The following is a 15,888-nucleotide window of genomic DNA, read 5'->3' as shown; positions in this document are numbered from 1 at the left end:
TTATACAACTACAATAAAAAACACTCAAGATTTGTACAATTTTTTTTAATGATCTACACTATTTCCAAACAAAATGACATTGTGTAATTGATAAAAAGCTCAACTTTCATGTATATGGACTGACTTTTAAACAGCCGAACTACTAACAAATGCAAAACTGAGTATCTTGTATTAGATTTGGCAAGAAAATAATGTAGTGTAACATACATTTTGGTTTCTATGGTGTCAAAAAATTATTTTTTTCTGTGTATAGCCTGCACATTTTTGCAGATGGACAATGTTAGAATTGATTTAGGCCTATAACAATGTTAGAAAGTAATGGTTCAGTCAGTTCATTTCAAAATGCTCCAATGTTTTTTTGACAAGAGGAGCCATAAAGAGACGCTGAAGAGCCACATTTGGCCCAGGAGCCATAGGTTGCAGACCCCTGCCCTAGACCTAAGGATGCGCCCTGAGGAGGAAGGGCACAACAAGTCAGTAATATACTGGGCAACACCCAGAAAGTCAAGACTAAAACATTAAAATCAATACAAAATTTGACTGGAAGCCAATGAAGAGCTGACAAAATGGGGATAATGTGGGCTGCTTTGGGTGTATCTGTCAAAAGTCTAGTGGCAGAATTCTGTACCATCTGAAGTCTGTTGCGTCATCTTATTGAAACAAGTGAACACAGAATTGCAATAATCAATACGAGACGAAAGTGTGAATGATCATTTCAAGGTCTGATTTTGACAATATCCTCCCTGCTTTAGGGATATTTCTCAAGTGATAAAAACAGTTTTTGGTCAGTTTTTATTGAACTTGCATTGCAAATATCAGACATGTATTGGATTTAGGACCACATATGAAAGTGGTCTGGGTCAGATATGGGCTGTTCAGACTGTCTTTAACCCTCCGGTATCCCGTCCAGCAAGGCCCTTACTAATGTTATGGAAATGTTCAACTGATAACCCACACACAAAGAGGCGGAGAGAAAGTTAGCACCAAGTGTGCCTTTTTGGCACACTTGTGGAATAATGTCAAAAAAGTTTTCATACAGTTTGTTTTTAATTCTTTTATCCTTTTTTCTATTTCATCAACTTGAGTCATAAATAAAAATACCAAATACTCAATAATTGTCACATTTTTTAACCCTTTAAATGCTGTGTTTGTAATGTAAACAAACCATTTTTTTTGGATGAAAAAAAAAAAAAAATTCAATATACTACATAAAAAGTGGATTACATATTATTTGATTTTTTCATCCTGGCATATGTCAATGATTAACTCCAACACTGGTTAATTTGCATTATTATTATTTTTAGCGCTAGGTCAAATGTTCAAAAATACTAGCATCTGTCACGAAGTGTAGGTAAAATGCACACCTATAAATCAAACTATTAAATATTATATATTGATTTATTTTTCTGCTCTAATTTGATTTTATTTTTGTAAATCAAGGTCAGCCCTAACCATACATGTCAAATGGAAGAAATAGTGCGTTTTAGGCACACTTGGGCGACAGATGCTAGTCTTGTAATTTTCTTTTATTTACAATGTGCAAATTTTAGTTGGTGGCCAGAATTTTAAAGATCATTCAAAAATGAACAACTTTTGAATTCTAACCTTATTTAAATTGTGAAAAATAATATGAAGTTTTTTAAAACGAAGTGCAAAGTGTGCCTAAAAGGCACACCCGGATACCGGAGGGTTAATAGATCAGATACAGGCAGTGTTGGATAAATTACTTGAAAAAAAGTAATTAGTTGTCGTTACTAATGACTTTTCCCAAAAAGTAATTGAATTAGTAACAGAATTACTCCTTCATAAATGTAATTAGTTACCAGGGAAAGTATTGTGTTACTTTTGTGAAAACCTTCAAATATGTAAAAGGAAACAGATTTTTCAGCGTGTTTCATGGCCCATTGCATAGAGTAGAACAGCAGACAGGTACTGAATACGATAACTGTGGTGAGGCTGGGGTCCACATGGGCCCGACTTTTCCACCACATGAAAGCATATCTGCATTTATAGGAAGAAGATGCTCCTCCAGTTAATCCCACATCTCCACTTTTTTCAGTTGCTCCTCCCTGATCCAGCGGTAAATGCCTCCAGTCCAGTCAGTCGGACTCACTGATAACTCCTCCCCTAAATTAGCTGCGCATGTAGCTGCGTTCAAGTGCATGGGGTGTGCTGGGACAACTCAAACTCGAACATGTCATCAGTGGTTCAGGTGAAGGCAGCATGGACAACTCAGATTCACGGGGCACACAGGTGAAGCATGAAGGCAGTGTGGGCAATTTGAATAGAAGAATGGCACATAAACGAACAGCTCGCAATGAATCAGTTCTTATCGTTCACTTAAAAGAGCCGTTCAAACATGATTTCTGCACAGTTTATCTTGGAAATCCACCACCCACAGTCAACTCTAGAGACAAATACCTGATTAATATAATGATGGCAGCCTGTAAAAAAGCTATAACAAGGAAATGGCTGAGTGACGAACCCCCAACAAAGAAGGAATGGATTGGAATTATTAAAGAAATATACAGTATGGAAAAACTAACTTTCTCCTTGAACCACAATTTGGACAAATATACTAATTACTGGCTAAAATGGACATCTATCCAAGAAGATGTGACGCCCCAATAGGACAGCACCTTGTTTTTTCTCATGAGAAATACACATATATGTCAACATCTGTGTGTTTTACTATCAACATGTGTAAATATGCATTTCAGGAAAATGTGCACAAATATTTATGAAAATGATGGATGTAATTATGTCAGCGGGTTTACGGGACACAATCGGATGTAATATGAGAATATATCTGAATCATCTGACTTGGACTGAAACAGGACAATACCCAAACTAACTCAACCTTCGTATTGTGATGGGATAACATTATGACTCACTGACCCACATATTTATCGTTGTACTTTAATTTTTGATACTACCCTGTCTGTGCTTGTTGACGTCTCTTGTTTTGTATGTCTTTACTTTTTGTTTTATTATCTGTTTGTTAAAAAAATTTAAAACCTGTTAAAAATTAAGTATAAAAATAAAGACTCAACTCGTCCGCGAACATCACATCTCTCGTGCCTGGCTGAGCGAGTCAGGACGGATAACAGCTGTTAGAAATCAGTGCATTGTAACGCACCACATTTCACTGCCGGTAACGGTAACGGCGTTGTAACGTTTGAAATAGTAATGAATTAGATTAGCCGTTACTGGAAAACAATAACGGTGTTAGTAGCGCCATTATTTTTAACGCCGTTATTCCCAACACTGCATACAGGTCACATATGGGCAAAAAAAAATGGATTTGGGCCACATTTTCTTGCAGTCTGAACGCAGCTAAAGTGTGTTTTCCAGACACTGAAATAATGACTCATTCAACACCTTTTGAATAAATTTAAGCAAATATTTAAATATGAGCCAACACCAAACCTGCTGTCTTGGGAAAGTAAACAGGAAGCTGTGACTGAAATGGCAACATACAGACTAAAACAGATGATCCACCAAACCAGACAGACCTATAATTTATTCATAAAAAAAAGTCATCCCAGCATCCGAGCAGGATAATGGATGGACTAGATTCTGCTGCTCAGCTACAATTGCTTGGCTGCAGTTGTGTAATAGAAAACTCAACAAACAGCCATTTATTAGCAGAGCGTGCATTTATTTTTATTGTTGAAAGTTAGTTTTAGCTTTACTTTACGCATACATATTTTAAATGAAGCTATGCAGAATCACTAAGTTCTACATCCTTTATCCTGGCAGTTCTACCATGCATGCGACCAGCCGGGCATCGTGGTCTTTTGCATCATGGAGTACGATGTCCTGCAGTTCTGTGACTTCCTGGGGTCACTCATGTCGGTGTGGGTCACTGTCATTGCCATGGCCAGGCTCAAGTCCATCATCAAACAGGTAAGCACCAAATAATCGTGAATCCAAAGTGAAATTATTGTTTTGTTTTGTTTTTTTTTCCCCTAATACTGGTTATATTTTTCTGTATTTTATATTTTAAGCAGACACTGACACTGTGGTGGTGTATTGTACGTACTTAGTTCAACAAGTTTGCAGGATAATAATTGTCACAGCACTATTACCATAATCAGGTTTGTTTATGCAAATACAGGTTGAAAATGAGCCCCTTTTAGAAAATAATGGATGAGTTAAATGTTTTCCTTGCAGGGTTATTTTTTTGTGACCCATGGTGAACTAAACAGAGTGTGAGAGATAGTAACTTACAAAAGCGTACAAGGGTAAAAGTATCAACAAAAAAAAAGCACTTTATTGCTACAGATTGTCAGCTGTATTAGACATATTCAGCACCCAGATTTTGATTGATTGATTGATTGATGTATTTATTTTGAATATGAATGTCAAAACAGAAAAAAAAAAACCCAAAACAAAACACTTTAACATAAGACATAAGTTCCAGTTGTAGTTATTGTTACCATTATAATTATCACCATGGTTGGTACTGTTTGTATTGTTGATATTTTCTTGTGAGGGTCTTCGCCACCCCACCCCCCCATGTCAGGTCCTCATCGAAATATGGTTCATCAAAACTCATAATAAAGACAGAAGAATATCAAGGGGAGCTTCATATACTTTATGAAGTTACCCTTGGCAAAGCAAATTTGTTCAGCACCAGTTCTGTTGGGTTTCTGTAAAATGGCTTAGAGTCTGGTTTTGACCAACTCTATATATAAAGTGTCATGAGATAACTTTTTTGTTGTGATCTGGCGCTATATAAATAAAATTTGATTGAATGAGTGATTTGATTGGTTTTCCCCTGTAAGTCGCTTTGGAATAAAGCATCTGCCAAATGTATAAACATTAAACAAATGCATAAACAAAAGGCAGACAGACTACCATTCTGCTGTTGGGATGCTGGACAAGACATCCATCAAAAAAAAAAAAAAGAAAAAGAAGAAAAAACAAGACATAAGACATATAATACATATTCGAAAAGAAGTGAGAAGAAGTCTAACTCATAAACTCCCACCCCTTCTGCTTATATAATTAATAACAATAATAACCTTCTTAGTCTAAGCATATCTATACTACAGTGTTTTTCAACCTTGGGGTCGGGACCCCACGTGGGGTCGCCTGGAATTCAGATGGGGTTGCCTGAAATTTCTTGTAATTGATAAAAAAAAAAAAAAAAAAAAAAAAAAAAAAGCCAAAGAAAAAAAAAAAAACTTACTAAAGTGGCAAGGTTTCACTGTAAAAGGATCGACGTAATTACAATGCAAACTTTGCTACTGCTGGTGCATATACACCCCAGGTGAGCCTCTAAATAAGACCCTCTTTCCTCCTCATTTCAGTTTAACCCCTTGAACACTGGTTTCAGATGTTTGTGGTGCAAGATTTTATCAGTTTGAGAAAGAACAGACTGTACCACTCAACTTAAAAAGGGGATTGGGAGCAGTTAATGCAGTGTTTTTTAACCGTGGGGCCGGGACCCCACATAAGGTCGCCTGGAATTCAAATGGAATCGCCTGAAATTTTGAGTAATTGATAATTTTAAAAAAAAATTTTGTTTAGTTACCTCCGTACCTCCGCCAAGGAGGTTATGTTTTTGCCAGGGTTTGTTTGTCTGTTTGTTTGTTTGTTTGTCTGTCCGTTAGTGTGCAACATAACTCAAAAAGTTATGGACAGATTTGGATGAAATTTTCAGGGTTTGTTGGAAATGGGATAAGGAAGAAATGATTAAATTTTGGTGGCGATCGGGGGTGGGGGGGCCCACGGGGGGGCCCATTTCCAACAAACCCTGAAAATTTCATCAAAGTCTGTCCATAACTTTTTGAGTTATGTTGCACACTAACGGACAGACAAACAGACAGACAGACAAACAAACCAACAAACCCTGGCAAAAACATAACCTCCTTGGCATGGGGGGGGGGCCCCACGGGGGGGGCGGGGCACTGATCAGCCTTGGCGGAGGTCTGCGCTCTCTGAGTGCTTCTAGTTTAGTTTAGTTCAGACACAGACATAATACAAAACATATGGAAGAAAAATAAATAAATAATAATAATAAATAATTCACAAATAAAAAAATCAAAATATTGAAAATCAAATAATAGAAAAAAAAGAACAACTGTTGTGCCTGAAAGGGAGTAGGAAGTAGGAATTAAAACTTAGTAATAAAAATTTACATTATATAACCTAAATGTCATGTAAAATTAATGTTGATTTGCAACATATTATAGCAAACTATTACATGATCAAAAATTTATTTTAGCAAAAAAAAGGTCTCTGTTTTGAATGTCTGGGGTCGCCAGAAATTTGTGATGTTAAAATGGGGTCTCGAGCCAAAAAGGGTTGGGAACCACTGCTGTACTATATACTATAATATGACGGATACTTATTATTAGATAATTTGGTTTCCGGCTTTATATTATTATGAACAAATATAGTATGATTTACATAAACACATAATACAATAACACATATATGTAAATACATATTCATACACATATCTATACATACACACATATACACATACATACACATATATACACACACATACACACTTATACATACATATACATACATGTACATAAACATACACAAACCACATACTTGTTCATCTTTATAACACTCAGTGGTACCCAACACCTCCCTTATCCATGTACTTCTGAAATATTGTGTCTTTGCACCTCCTTTTAAATAGTTTCATTTTGAAAATTGTTAGCAGCTGTGTGTTCGGTCGACTAAGACTGAATCACAAAACATCGGCAGAAATTGGTCTGGTACCAATTCCACAGCAATAGCCCTCAGTTTGCACAGTCCTGTAAAGTAGCAGGTGTAGGACGCCCCATTTCTGTGAAGGACCAAGGCCAAGTATCCACCAAACACAGCATTTTAAGATGCTGGGCAAGAAGAAAAGTTTTAAAGTGATTTACAAAATGAAGCTGTCATGGCAAATACTGTAGGGAAAGAGGATTTTTATTTATTTTTATTTATGTTAAATCAGTCATAATATATTTTATATATGTTTGTTTTAAATTAGTTTGGTGTTGAATTTGGCATTTTAGTCAACACCAAAATAGTTTTTTTAGAGCCATGAAATTACCGTGACTGGACAAGGGTACAATGACCAAGCTAGTGTTTTTTTCAATGTGATTTGATTTAAACTTTTTCAATACCATGCTTTACAGCAGGGGTGTCAAACTCATTTTAGTTCAGGGGCCACATACAGCCTAATATGATCTAAAGTGGGCCAGACCAGCAAAATAATATAAATAATAGGATAAGAACTTGTGAGTGAAAAAAGTAAATTTCGTAATGAAAATGTTTACATCTATGAATTGTACTTGAACATAACATGAACAAATACGAACAACCCAAAAATTCTTTAGTAAAATAAGTGCAATGTTAACAATATTACACCTTAGTTTATCATTTATACATGTGAATCACAACTTAGAGATCACAGTGGATCTACAAATACACAAAACATTAAATAACAGGGAGAATATTATTAAAATTGCACATACTTCTCTTAAGACATTTCAGATATTCACATTTTTTGTTAAAGGCTACTCTGTAAATGTAAACATTTTTGTGTAATTTTACTTCATTTACACTAAAACAAAGAGACCAATTTACAGTTTTCATTATTTATAGGTTATTATGGTAGCATTTTACTGGTCAGATCCACTTTAGAGTGAATAAACCTAAATTGATTCTAACATCCTTGATTGTTAATATCTTCAGTGTAATTTTTGCAGTTTCACAAATTCATCCCAAGGGCCAGATTGAACCCTTTGGCGGGCCGGATTTGGGCCCCAGGCCACATGTTTGACACCTGTGCTTTACAGTATTCTGAATGTGATTGCAGGAACAGTTTTAGCCACAAACCTGCATACGGCTCCTTTAGTGGTAACTCACTGAAAACACACTGCTCACATGATCTATTTTATAAAAGCCAAGTGGCCTTTGTGTGTGCGTGTGTGTGTGTGTGTGTGTGTGTGTGTCCAGGGATTCACACACAATCTGTACAGAGCTGACTGCGGCAGTTTGTCATACTTGTGTATTTTTGGTCAAGGAACAGACTGGTGAAAACGGCAAGTTGATAGGACAAATATTTTGGGAGATATTCGTAATTTTGAAATACAACAGCCTTACAACCATGTTGCTATGGCCTGGACACTTTGGCGGTGACTGCTGGACAAATGTGGTACAGCATGTACGAATACACAAACGTATAAAAACTACCACATCTGAACCTGTGGATCCCCACAGGTCAACGCGCTGGTATTAGCTTAAGTTAAACACCACACAGCTGTTTCAGTTGCTTGATAAATGTTGGCACATACAGTTCTGTTTGACAACAATAATGTCGGCTTCATCTACTGTATGAGCACATTATAACTATATTCTTTATTTAATGTTAGAACTCCTTGGCACATGAAATGGTGGACTCATTTGCACAACTCACAAAAACTGAAGATTTTAACAAAAGTATTTTAATTATGAAAAAGTGATTAACACAAAGCGCTCACAAGGAGGATATAAAAAACTACAAACAAATCTCTATGATGAACAAAACTCTTACAGGAAAACTTGAAAAAGCATGAAACTTGACAAACATGGAAAAACCTGGTAGACAGCTTGACGTGAAACACAATGATGGAAACAGACGAACTGGCACAAGACAAAGGGAGACAGGACTATTTATACCTGAGGTAGGGGAACACAGGTGACAACAATCAAGGGGTGGGGCTAACAATCACACTGGTGGGAAAACACACAAAGGGAGGAAGTCCGGGTCTGAAAAGAGAGGGAAGAGATGTGTACAAAATAAAACAGCGAGTGCAAGACACGCAAAACGTGAAACTCTAACTTAACATAAAGTGTCCAGTGAAACAAAGACAAAACACTGAAAACCAAAGGCGAGACATGAAACACTAAACATTAACATGATTAACAAATCTGACGAGACATGACATTTAACAGGCTAGCTTACAGACGTTACAAATGAATGCTAACATAAGGTAACAAAGCTATGCTAATATAGGCCTGATTTTGTTAAGTACATGTAAAGGTCATGACAAATTTGATCCTCTGAAAGACTTCTTAATGTAACTTTTTAACCACAACTACAGTAGAGCAGGCTATGGAAATATACGATGAAAAAAAAAAGTTTTATTTAATAAGTAGGAACTCTGACAGACACCATATAGCACAGTAGACAGGAATGGCATCATCCTGTCAAACCAGGCCTCAGCTTGAATTCATATAGTGTTATGCAGGCGGCCATGGCTCAGGAGGTAGAGCGGGTCATCCAATAACCGAAGGGTTGGCGGTTCGAGTCCGAGTCAGTCCGTTGTGTCCTTGGACTGCTTCCAGTGCCACTCACACTGGTGTATGAATGCGTATGAATGTTCGGTGGTGGTCGTAGGCGCAAGTTGGCAGCCACACTTCCATCAGTCTGCCCCAGGGCAGCTGTGGCTACAGGTGTAGTTTACCACCACCAGAGTATGAATGACAGAGTGAATGAATAATGGATCAATAATGAAAAGCGCTTTGAGTGACCAAAAAAGTGCTATAGAAATCTAATCCATTATTATTATTATTATTATGCCTTAATTCAACTCAGATACATTATTTATATGAAAATTTACAACCAGCACAGTTACAAACATGGAAAATAGCTAAAAATTGTTTTTTGTGTTAGGCTGTTAATTTGTTAAGCTCTGCTGAAAATGTGCCTTTGGGGGTCTGTGGGGATGGACTTGCTTTTGGAGCCAACCTCGAATAACTGTTCAAGGACGGTTTAGGCACTTGGGCCTTGGCTTCATTTTTCGGCCCTGGAGGATGCCATTTGAGTTCAGTGCAAGGCCAAGGCATGACACTGGGACTGGACCAGTGAGTGATCTGCAGTCAGCTCTGTTTGGACCACAGTCTCCATATGTCCACATAGTTTGGCAACACAGGAAAGTGCCATCTTGATGTTGGTGGTTGACAATGTGAGATAAGCCCTGTAGGACAGAGGGATGAGGAGGAGGAGGAGGAGGAGGAGGAGGAAGAGTGTTATAAATGCGAGCTGCAGATGCTTAAATAAACAGATCAGTGTGTTGAAGTCAGCGGTGCCCAGTGTTCAGTTGTGTGCAGAGGCGATTTCTCACAGACTGCAAGGGAAGCTGGGCTTCCCCTAAAATTACTCAAATTAAATGGTTAAATATATACGGTTGTGTTGACATTTCATTGACTACAAATGTGTTAGAACACGTTCATCTCACAGACGAGTTCGTTCAGAATCAGCTTTATCACAAATCATCAGACTTGATGTTGTTCACTTCTCATACATTCCCGTTACGCTGTTTTCTCATTCGATCTATGGTCAGTAGACACCTGGCATCCATGCACTTCAATGGGACTGAGTGGAACAGTTTTTTTCATTGCCTCAAAACTGGACGGTATTTGGATAAATGCCACAATGTTGTCCCGCCCCCGGATGCTTGGTGTCTCTGGGGGTGAATGGAGCTGTGGGCGGAGCTCGGCCGGGCTGGACGCCGGGCTTCCATGTGCTGATTGGAGGATCAGTTGAAATCCTGAATCCCATTTGATTGACAGCTATTTTGAGATCTACTCCTTCACTGACACAGTTCAGTTTAATACCGTTGTGCATTCTGCTGTGAAATTGAGAGAGAAACCACTACGAAATTACTCGTTCATTTCTTGCACTGTAAATAAAACACACTCATTGTACTTCCTTGTTTCAATTTACCATAATTTCAACGTTTTCTTGTTTAGTTGGTACGATAAGGTCACTGACCATTTTCTTAAAAAGGAACGGAGGGACGAATTTATGTTTAAATAACTTGACGTTTTTTTTTTTTTATGTAAGCCGAGAATGAGCTTCCCCTGTCTGAAAGACGAGCAGCCGCCACTGGTTGTGTGGTTGTTGACATATTGCAGCAGACATTAACAGGTGCACCTTCTCCGTGGGTCAGTCCCTGGATGCACACCAACATGGGAACGCACAAAGTGTGTGTGTTTGTGTGTCCACATCCATAAATGAGACATAGTGAGGGGAGGAGGGGAGTGGGTGTAGCGGTGGGAGGGAGAACATCTGCTGTCCTCCAGAGTTTTGCGTTTTGCTGAGTGTTGCAGTATTCAGTCACTAATCAAACGGCACATGTCAGGACTGGCAAGTGGAACTGTGTGTGTTTGTGTACCAAATGAAAACAGTGTGTGTTTTTGTTTGTGTATGTCTGGGACCACAACAGCAGCAGCAGTGGAGGGTGAAGGACCCAGGACACCTCATAGTGTGTATGTGGGTCTGACATCTGACTTTCAGAGCTCCAAAGTTGTTTTAAAATCCATCAGCAGAAAGTGTGTTAAGGTCATTCTAGAACAAAGAGCTTCAACTAAACAGATAAATGCAAATGACTGTCTGTGCACTCCAACCAGTAGTAGTCTGAAACAGTCTAGAAGTACGATTATCACTGCTTTGTGCTTAAGTCTGTGTTGGAGTCTGGGAGCTGCAGGAGCTCCATTCCTAAACTAACAACTGTCTCATTTACTGGTTCTATATTCTATTCGATAGTTATTTTTGGGCATTTAATATATTTTTATTAATTTTTTTAAAATCTTCTCCTTATTTTTCTATTGTATTTTGTGTTTAGTGTCTTGTGCTGCTGTACATTTCCCCCTTTGGGGATCAATAAAATATATCTTATCTTATCTTATCTTATCTTATCTTATCTTATCTTATCTTATCTTATCTTGTCTTGTCTTGTCTTACCTTATCTAATCTTACGTTATCTTATTTTATTTTGTCTTATCTTATTTTATTTTGTCTTATCTTATCTTATCTTATCTTATCTTGTCTTGTCTTATCTTATCTTATCTTAACTTATCTTCTTTTACCTTGTCATGTCTTATCTTACCTTATCTTATCTTTTCTTATCATACCTTATCTTATTTTATCTTATCTTATCTTATCTTGTCTTGTCTTGTCTTGTCTTGTCTTGTCTTATCTTATCTTAACTTATCTTCTTTTAGCTTGTCATGTCTTATCTTACCTTATCTTATCTTTTCTTTTCTTATCTTACCTTATCTTATTTTATCTTATCTTATCTTATCTTATCTTATCTTGTCTTGTCTTGTCTTGTCTTGTCTTGTCTTGTCTTGTCTAGTCTTGTCTTGTCTTGTCTTGTCTTATCTTATTTTATCTTGTCTTATCTTATCTTACCTTATCTTTCTTATCTTATTTTATCTTGTCTTGTCTTATCTTATCTTATCTTTTCTTATCTTGTCTTGTCTTGTCTTATCTTGTCTTATCTTATTTTATCTTGTCTTATCTTATCTTACCTTATCTTATCTTTCTTATCTTATTTTATCTTGTCTTGTCTTATCTTATCTTATCTTTTCTTATCTTGTCTTGTCTTATCTTGTCTTATCTTATTTTATCTTGTCTTATCTTATCTTACCTTATCTTATCTTTCTTATCTTATTTTATCTTATCTTATCTTATCTTATCTTATCTTATCTTATCGTGTCTTGTCTTGTCTTATCTTATCTCATCTTATCTTATTTTATCTTGTCTTATCTCATCTTACCTTATCTAATCTTATCTTATTTTTATCGTGTCTTGTCTTATCTTATTCTGAATTCAGATCAGTTTGCTCTGAATTCGTCATTGCTTCTCAACATAGGTATATACACTAGACGTTCAGCCCCTCAGCATTTGTCAGTGGAGCCGCCATCTTGGTTCAGGGTAGCACTCCTTATAAATGAATGAACGTCAGTCGGGGCCAAGGTGTATGCAGAATTAAATCACCATAGATCGGCAAATTTGAGAAGTTATGTTTTATGTCTGCATTTGTTACAAATATCAGACCTGTATTTATGACCGATTCACAAGTAAAATGATAGAGAAAAGGTTTTTTTGTTCATATAGTCTATTTTATGTTGAAAATGTGAGCAAAATGTCTTTATGGGTTAAATAGCAAAGTTTCTTTCCAGACTTTTCGTTGCCACTGTCCCAGTTCTCTCCAGTTGCTCGACTCCAATCACAGCTAATGCACTCATTAGCTCAAACGTCAGAGCAGGGTAAAAGCATTCTTGATGCTGCACATGCACAGAAGGTTTCATTATTAACGAGGATCATATATTAATGTGGAGCGTTATGACTTTAAATCAGCCAAAGATGATCTAAGTACCAAGTCTCAATTTAGCAAAGAACTGTGACGTCCAAACTAGAGGTAGAGCCATGTGTTTTTAGGGCTGTTCACCATATGGAGTCAACAGACCATGAATAACCCAGGGGTGTCGAACTCATTCTAGTTCAGGTTCAACTTTCAGACCAATGTGATCTCAAGTGGGTCGGACCAGCAAATGATAACATAATAACAGATAGATCACAGGTGTCAAACATGCGGCCCGGGGGCCAAACCCGGCCCGTCAAAGGGTTCAATCCAGCCGCTGGGAGGAATTTGTGAAATGCAAAAATGACACTGAAGATATCAACAGTCAAGGATGTTAAAATTTTTTTTAGGTCAATTCAATCTGAAGTGGGTCACACAGTAAAATACTATCATAATAACCTATAAGTAATGAGAACTGTAAATTTTTCTCTTTGTTTTAGTATAAAAAATGTTACAATACACAAGAATATTTACATTTACAGGCTAGCCTTTAAAAAAAAAAAAATGAATAACCTAAAATCTCTTAAGAGAAGTATGTGGAATTTTAATAATATAACTCCCTGTTTTTAAATGTTTTGTGTATTTTTAGATCCACTGTGATCTCTAAGTTGTGATTCACATGTATAAATGATAAACTAAAGCGTAATATTGTTAACATCGCACTTATTTTTCTTAAGAATTTGCAGGTTGTTCATATTTCTTCGAGTAAAATCCATATATGTAAACATTTTCATAACGGAATTTAAATGTTTTCACTCAAAAGTTATTATTATCCTATTATTTATATTATTTTACAGGTCCGGCCCACTTTATGCCATATTAGGCTGGATGTGGCCCCTGAACTAAAATGAGTTTGACACCCCTGCTCTAGATAATGTGATGTTTTCTCTATGTTTTAGAGTGAACAAATGTACATTACAACTAACAGATCACAGTGGATCCACAAATACACAAAACATTTACTAACAGGCAGAATATTGGTACAGTTACATTTTTACAATTACACTTCTTTTAAGACATTAGTGATTTATTGTTGTTTATGTTTATTACTTTTGTGTGAAAGGATAGTTCATAAATGTAAACACCTTCATGTGAATGTATTTTTTTTTACAGTAAAACAAAGAGAAAAAATTGTAGTTGTCATTATTTCTACGTTTTTATGATAGTATTTTACTGGTCTGATCCCCTTTAGATCATATTGGTCTATTGTGGAACCTGAACTAAAATGAGTTTGACATCTTTGATTGTTCATATGTTCATTGTAATTTTTGGATTTCATAAATTCATACAACGGGCCAGATCAAACCCTAAGGTGGGCCGGTTTTGATCCATGGGCCATATATTTGACACCATTGACCTATATCATTACTACAGCTCCCTCCCTCTTGGACCACCAGGGGATGATGCAATGACATCTCAGTAGGAACCCCCCCAAAGAACCCCTTCATTCCCTCAGTCAAACTGATTGTTGATTGTTTTTTCAGGTTCATCTTAATTATTTTTGATCAGATTTAAATAAACAAAATACTGAAACAAAATATGCAAAACTGAGCCGTAATCCTCTGTTTCTTTTGCTTGGCTTAACTGACCCTGTTGTTGTCAACAAATATCACAAAAAATTATATCGAATGCTTACTTTTTGTGCCAGAAAATGTTTGCTTGTACACTGGATCTCAGATCAGATTCCCACCCGGACACAATGGCAGAAGACAGTTTTTAGTTATATTTCCCTTGACTGTGTCACTTCTCGATTACACCATAAGGATGATGTCTTTCTAAAGACTTGGGAACTTTTTCTTACCTATATGGGACTGGAAGCTTCGACAGTTGTTTAAAGGGCATTTGTATTTTGAAATAAAAACATAATTTTTATGGGCCGATTTTTGTTTTTGTTTGGTTGTTCTGTTGGTATGTTCTTTGTTTTGGTTATTGTCATTTTGTGAGTGTGTGTGTATAAAGCAAAAATGACAATAAATATAATATTGAAAAAATGAAAAAATAAAAAAAACCCTATGTAGTATAATTCATTCAAAATACATAAAACATTATTTTATCAGTGGTAATTGGTGGTTTGAAACAGGTTTGCACTGAAAGTTAAAGGTGTAAAGCAGCAACAACTGGACTAAAAATGAATAGTGTTTGGTTTAATAGGGCAAAAGGGTTTAAGACTGTGGTACAAGTGTTAAAATCTATAGTGTAGAATAAAAATTATTTTAATTATAGAAGTAATAATTCAATAATATTAATCCATAAAGACCCAGTGCTACTTATGTGGGGGTTCCTAAATGAGTTTTATTTATGAGTTTTTCTATTTTTAACTTTTCATAAGTGATTTATCACCATTTATTCTGATATCATGCTCAGTAATTTGCATTCTTAAGTGAAAATCTGGTATTTTCCTCTGTTTAATTTACCGAATAGGATTGATGTCCATAAAAGCTCAAATTAAAGCTGAATGTTATTATATAAAAACACAGAAAATTGAGGAAAAAGTGACTATTTCAGTCAAATCTCTCATTAACTGAACATAAACCCAGTGTTTCCATCCACTTTCATTGATCCAACCCCATGGGTTTTACTGGTGAATCAATGTTGTAAAGCAGGGGTGTCAAACTCATTTTAGTTCAGGGGCCACATTCAGCTAAAGTTGATGTGAAGTGGGCCGAACCAGTAAAATAATATAGCACATATAACAATATAACATAATAATATATAAATAATCTCAACTCCAAAC

At 36.3% G+C, this 15,888-nt stretch overlaps 1 protein-coding gene across 1 annotated transcript in view; it reads left to right on the top strand.

Annotated features, from left to right (window-relative positions):
- tmem8b (transmembrane protein 8B) overlaps window positions 1–15,888 on the top strand; it is a 156,303-nt gene that overhangs the window by 119,493 nt on the left and 20,922 nt on the right. The window contains exon 11 of the mRNA XM_030142566.1: window positions 3,763–3,909. Coding sequence (XP_029998426.1) covers window positions 3,763–3,909 — 147 coding nt within the window. The remainder of the gene's footprint in view (window positions 1–3,762; window positions 3,910–15,888) is intronic.

Source organism: Sphaeramia orbicularis, chromosome 9 (genome assembly GCF_902148855.1).
Source record: "Sphaeramia orbicularis chromosome 9, fSphaOr1.1, whole genome shotgun sequence".
Lineage (NCBI taxonomy): Eukaryota > Metazoa > Chordata > Actinopteri > Kurtiformes > Apogonidae > Sphaeramia > Sphaeramia orbicularis.
This window is presented reverse-complemented; position numbering and strand designations above follow the sequence as displayed.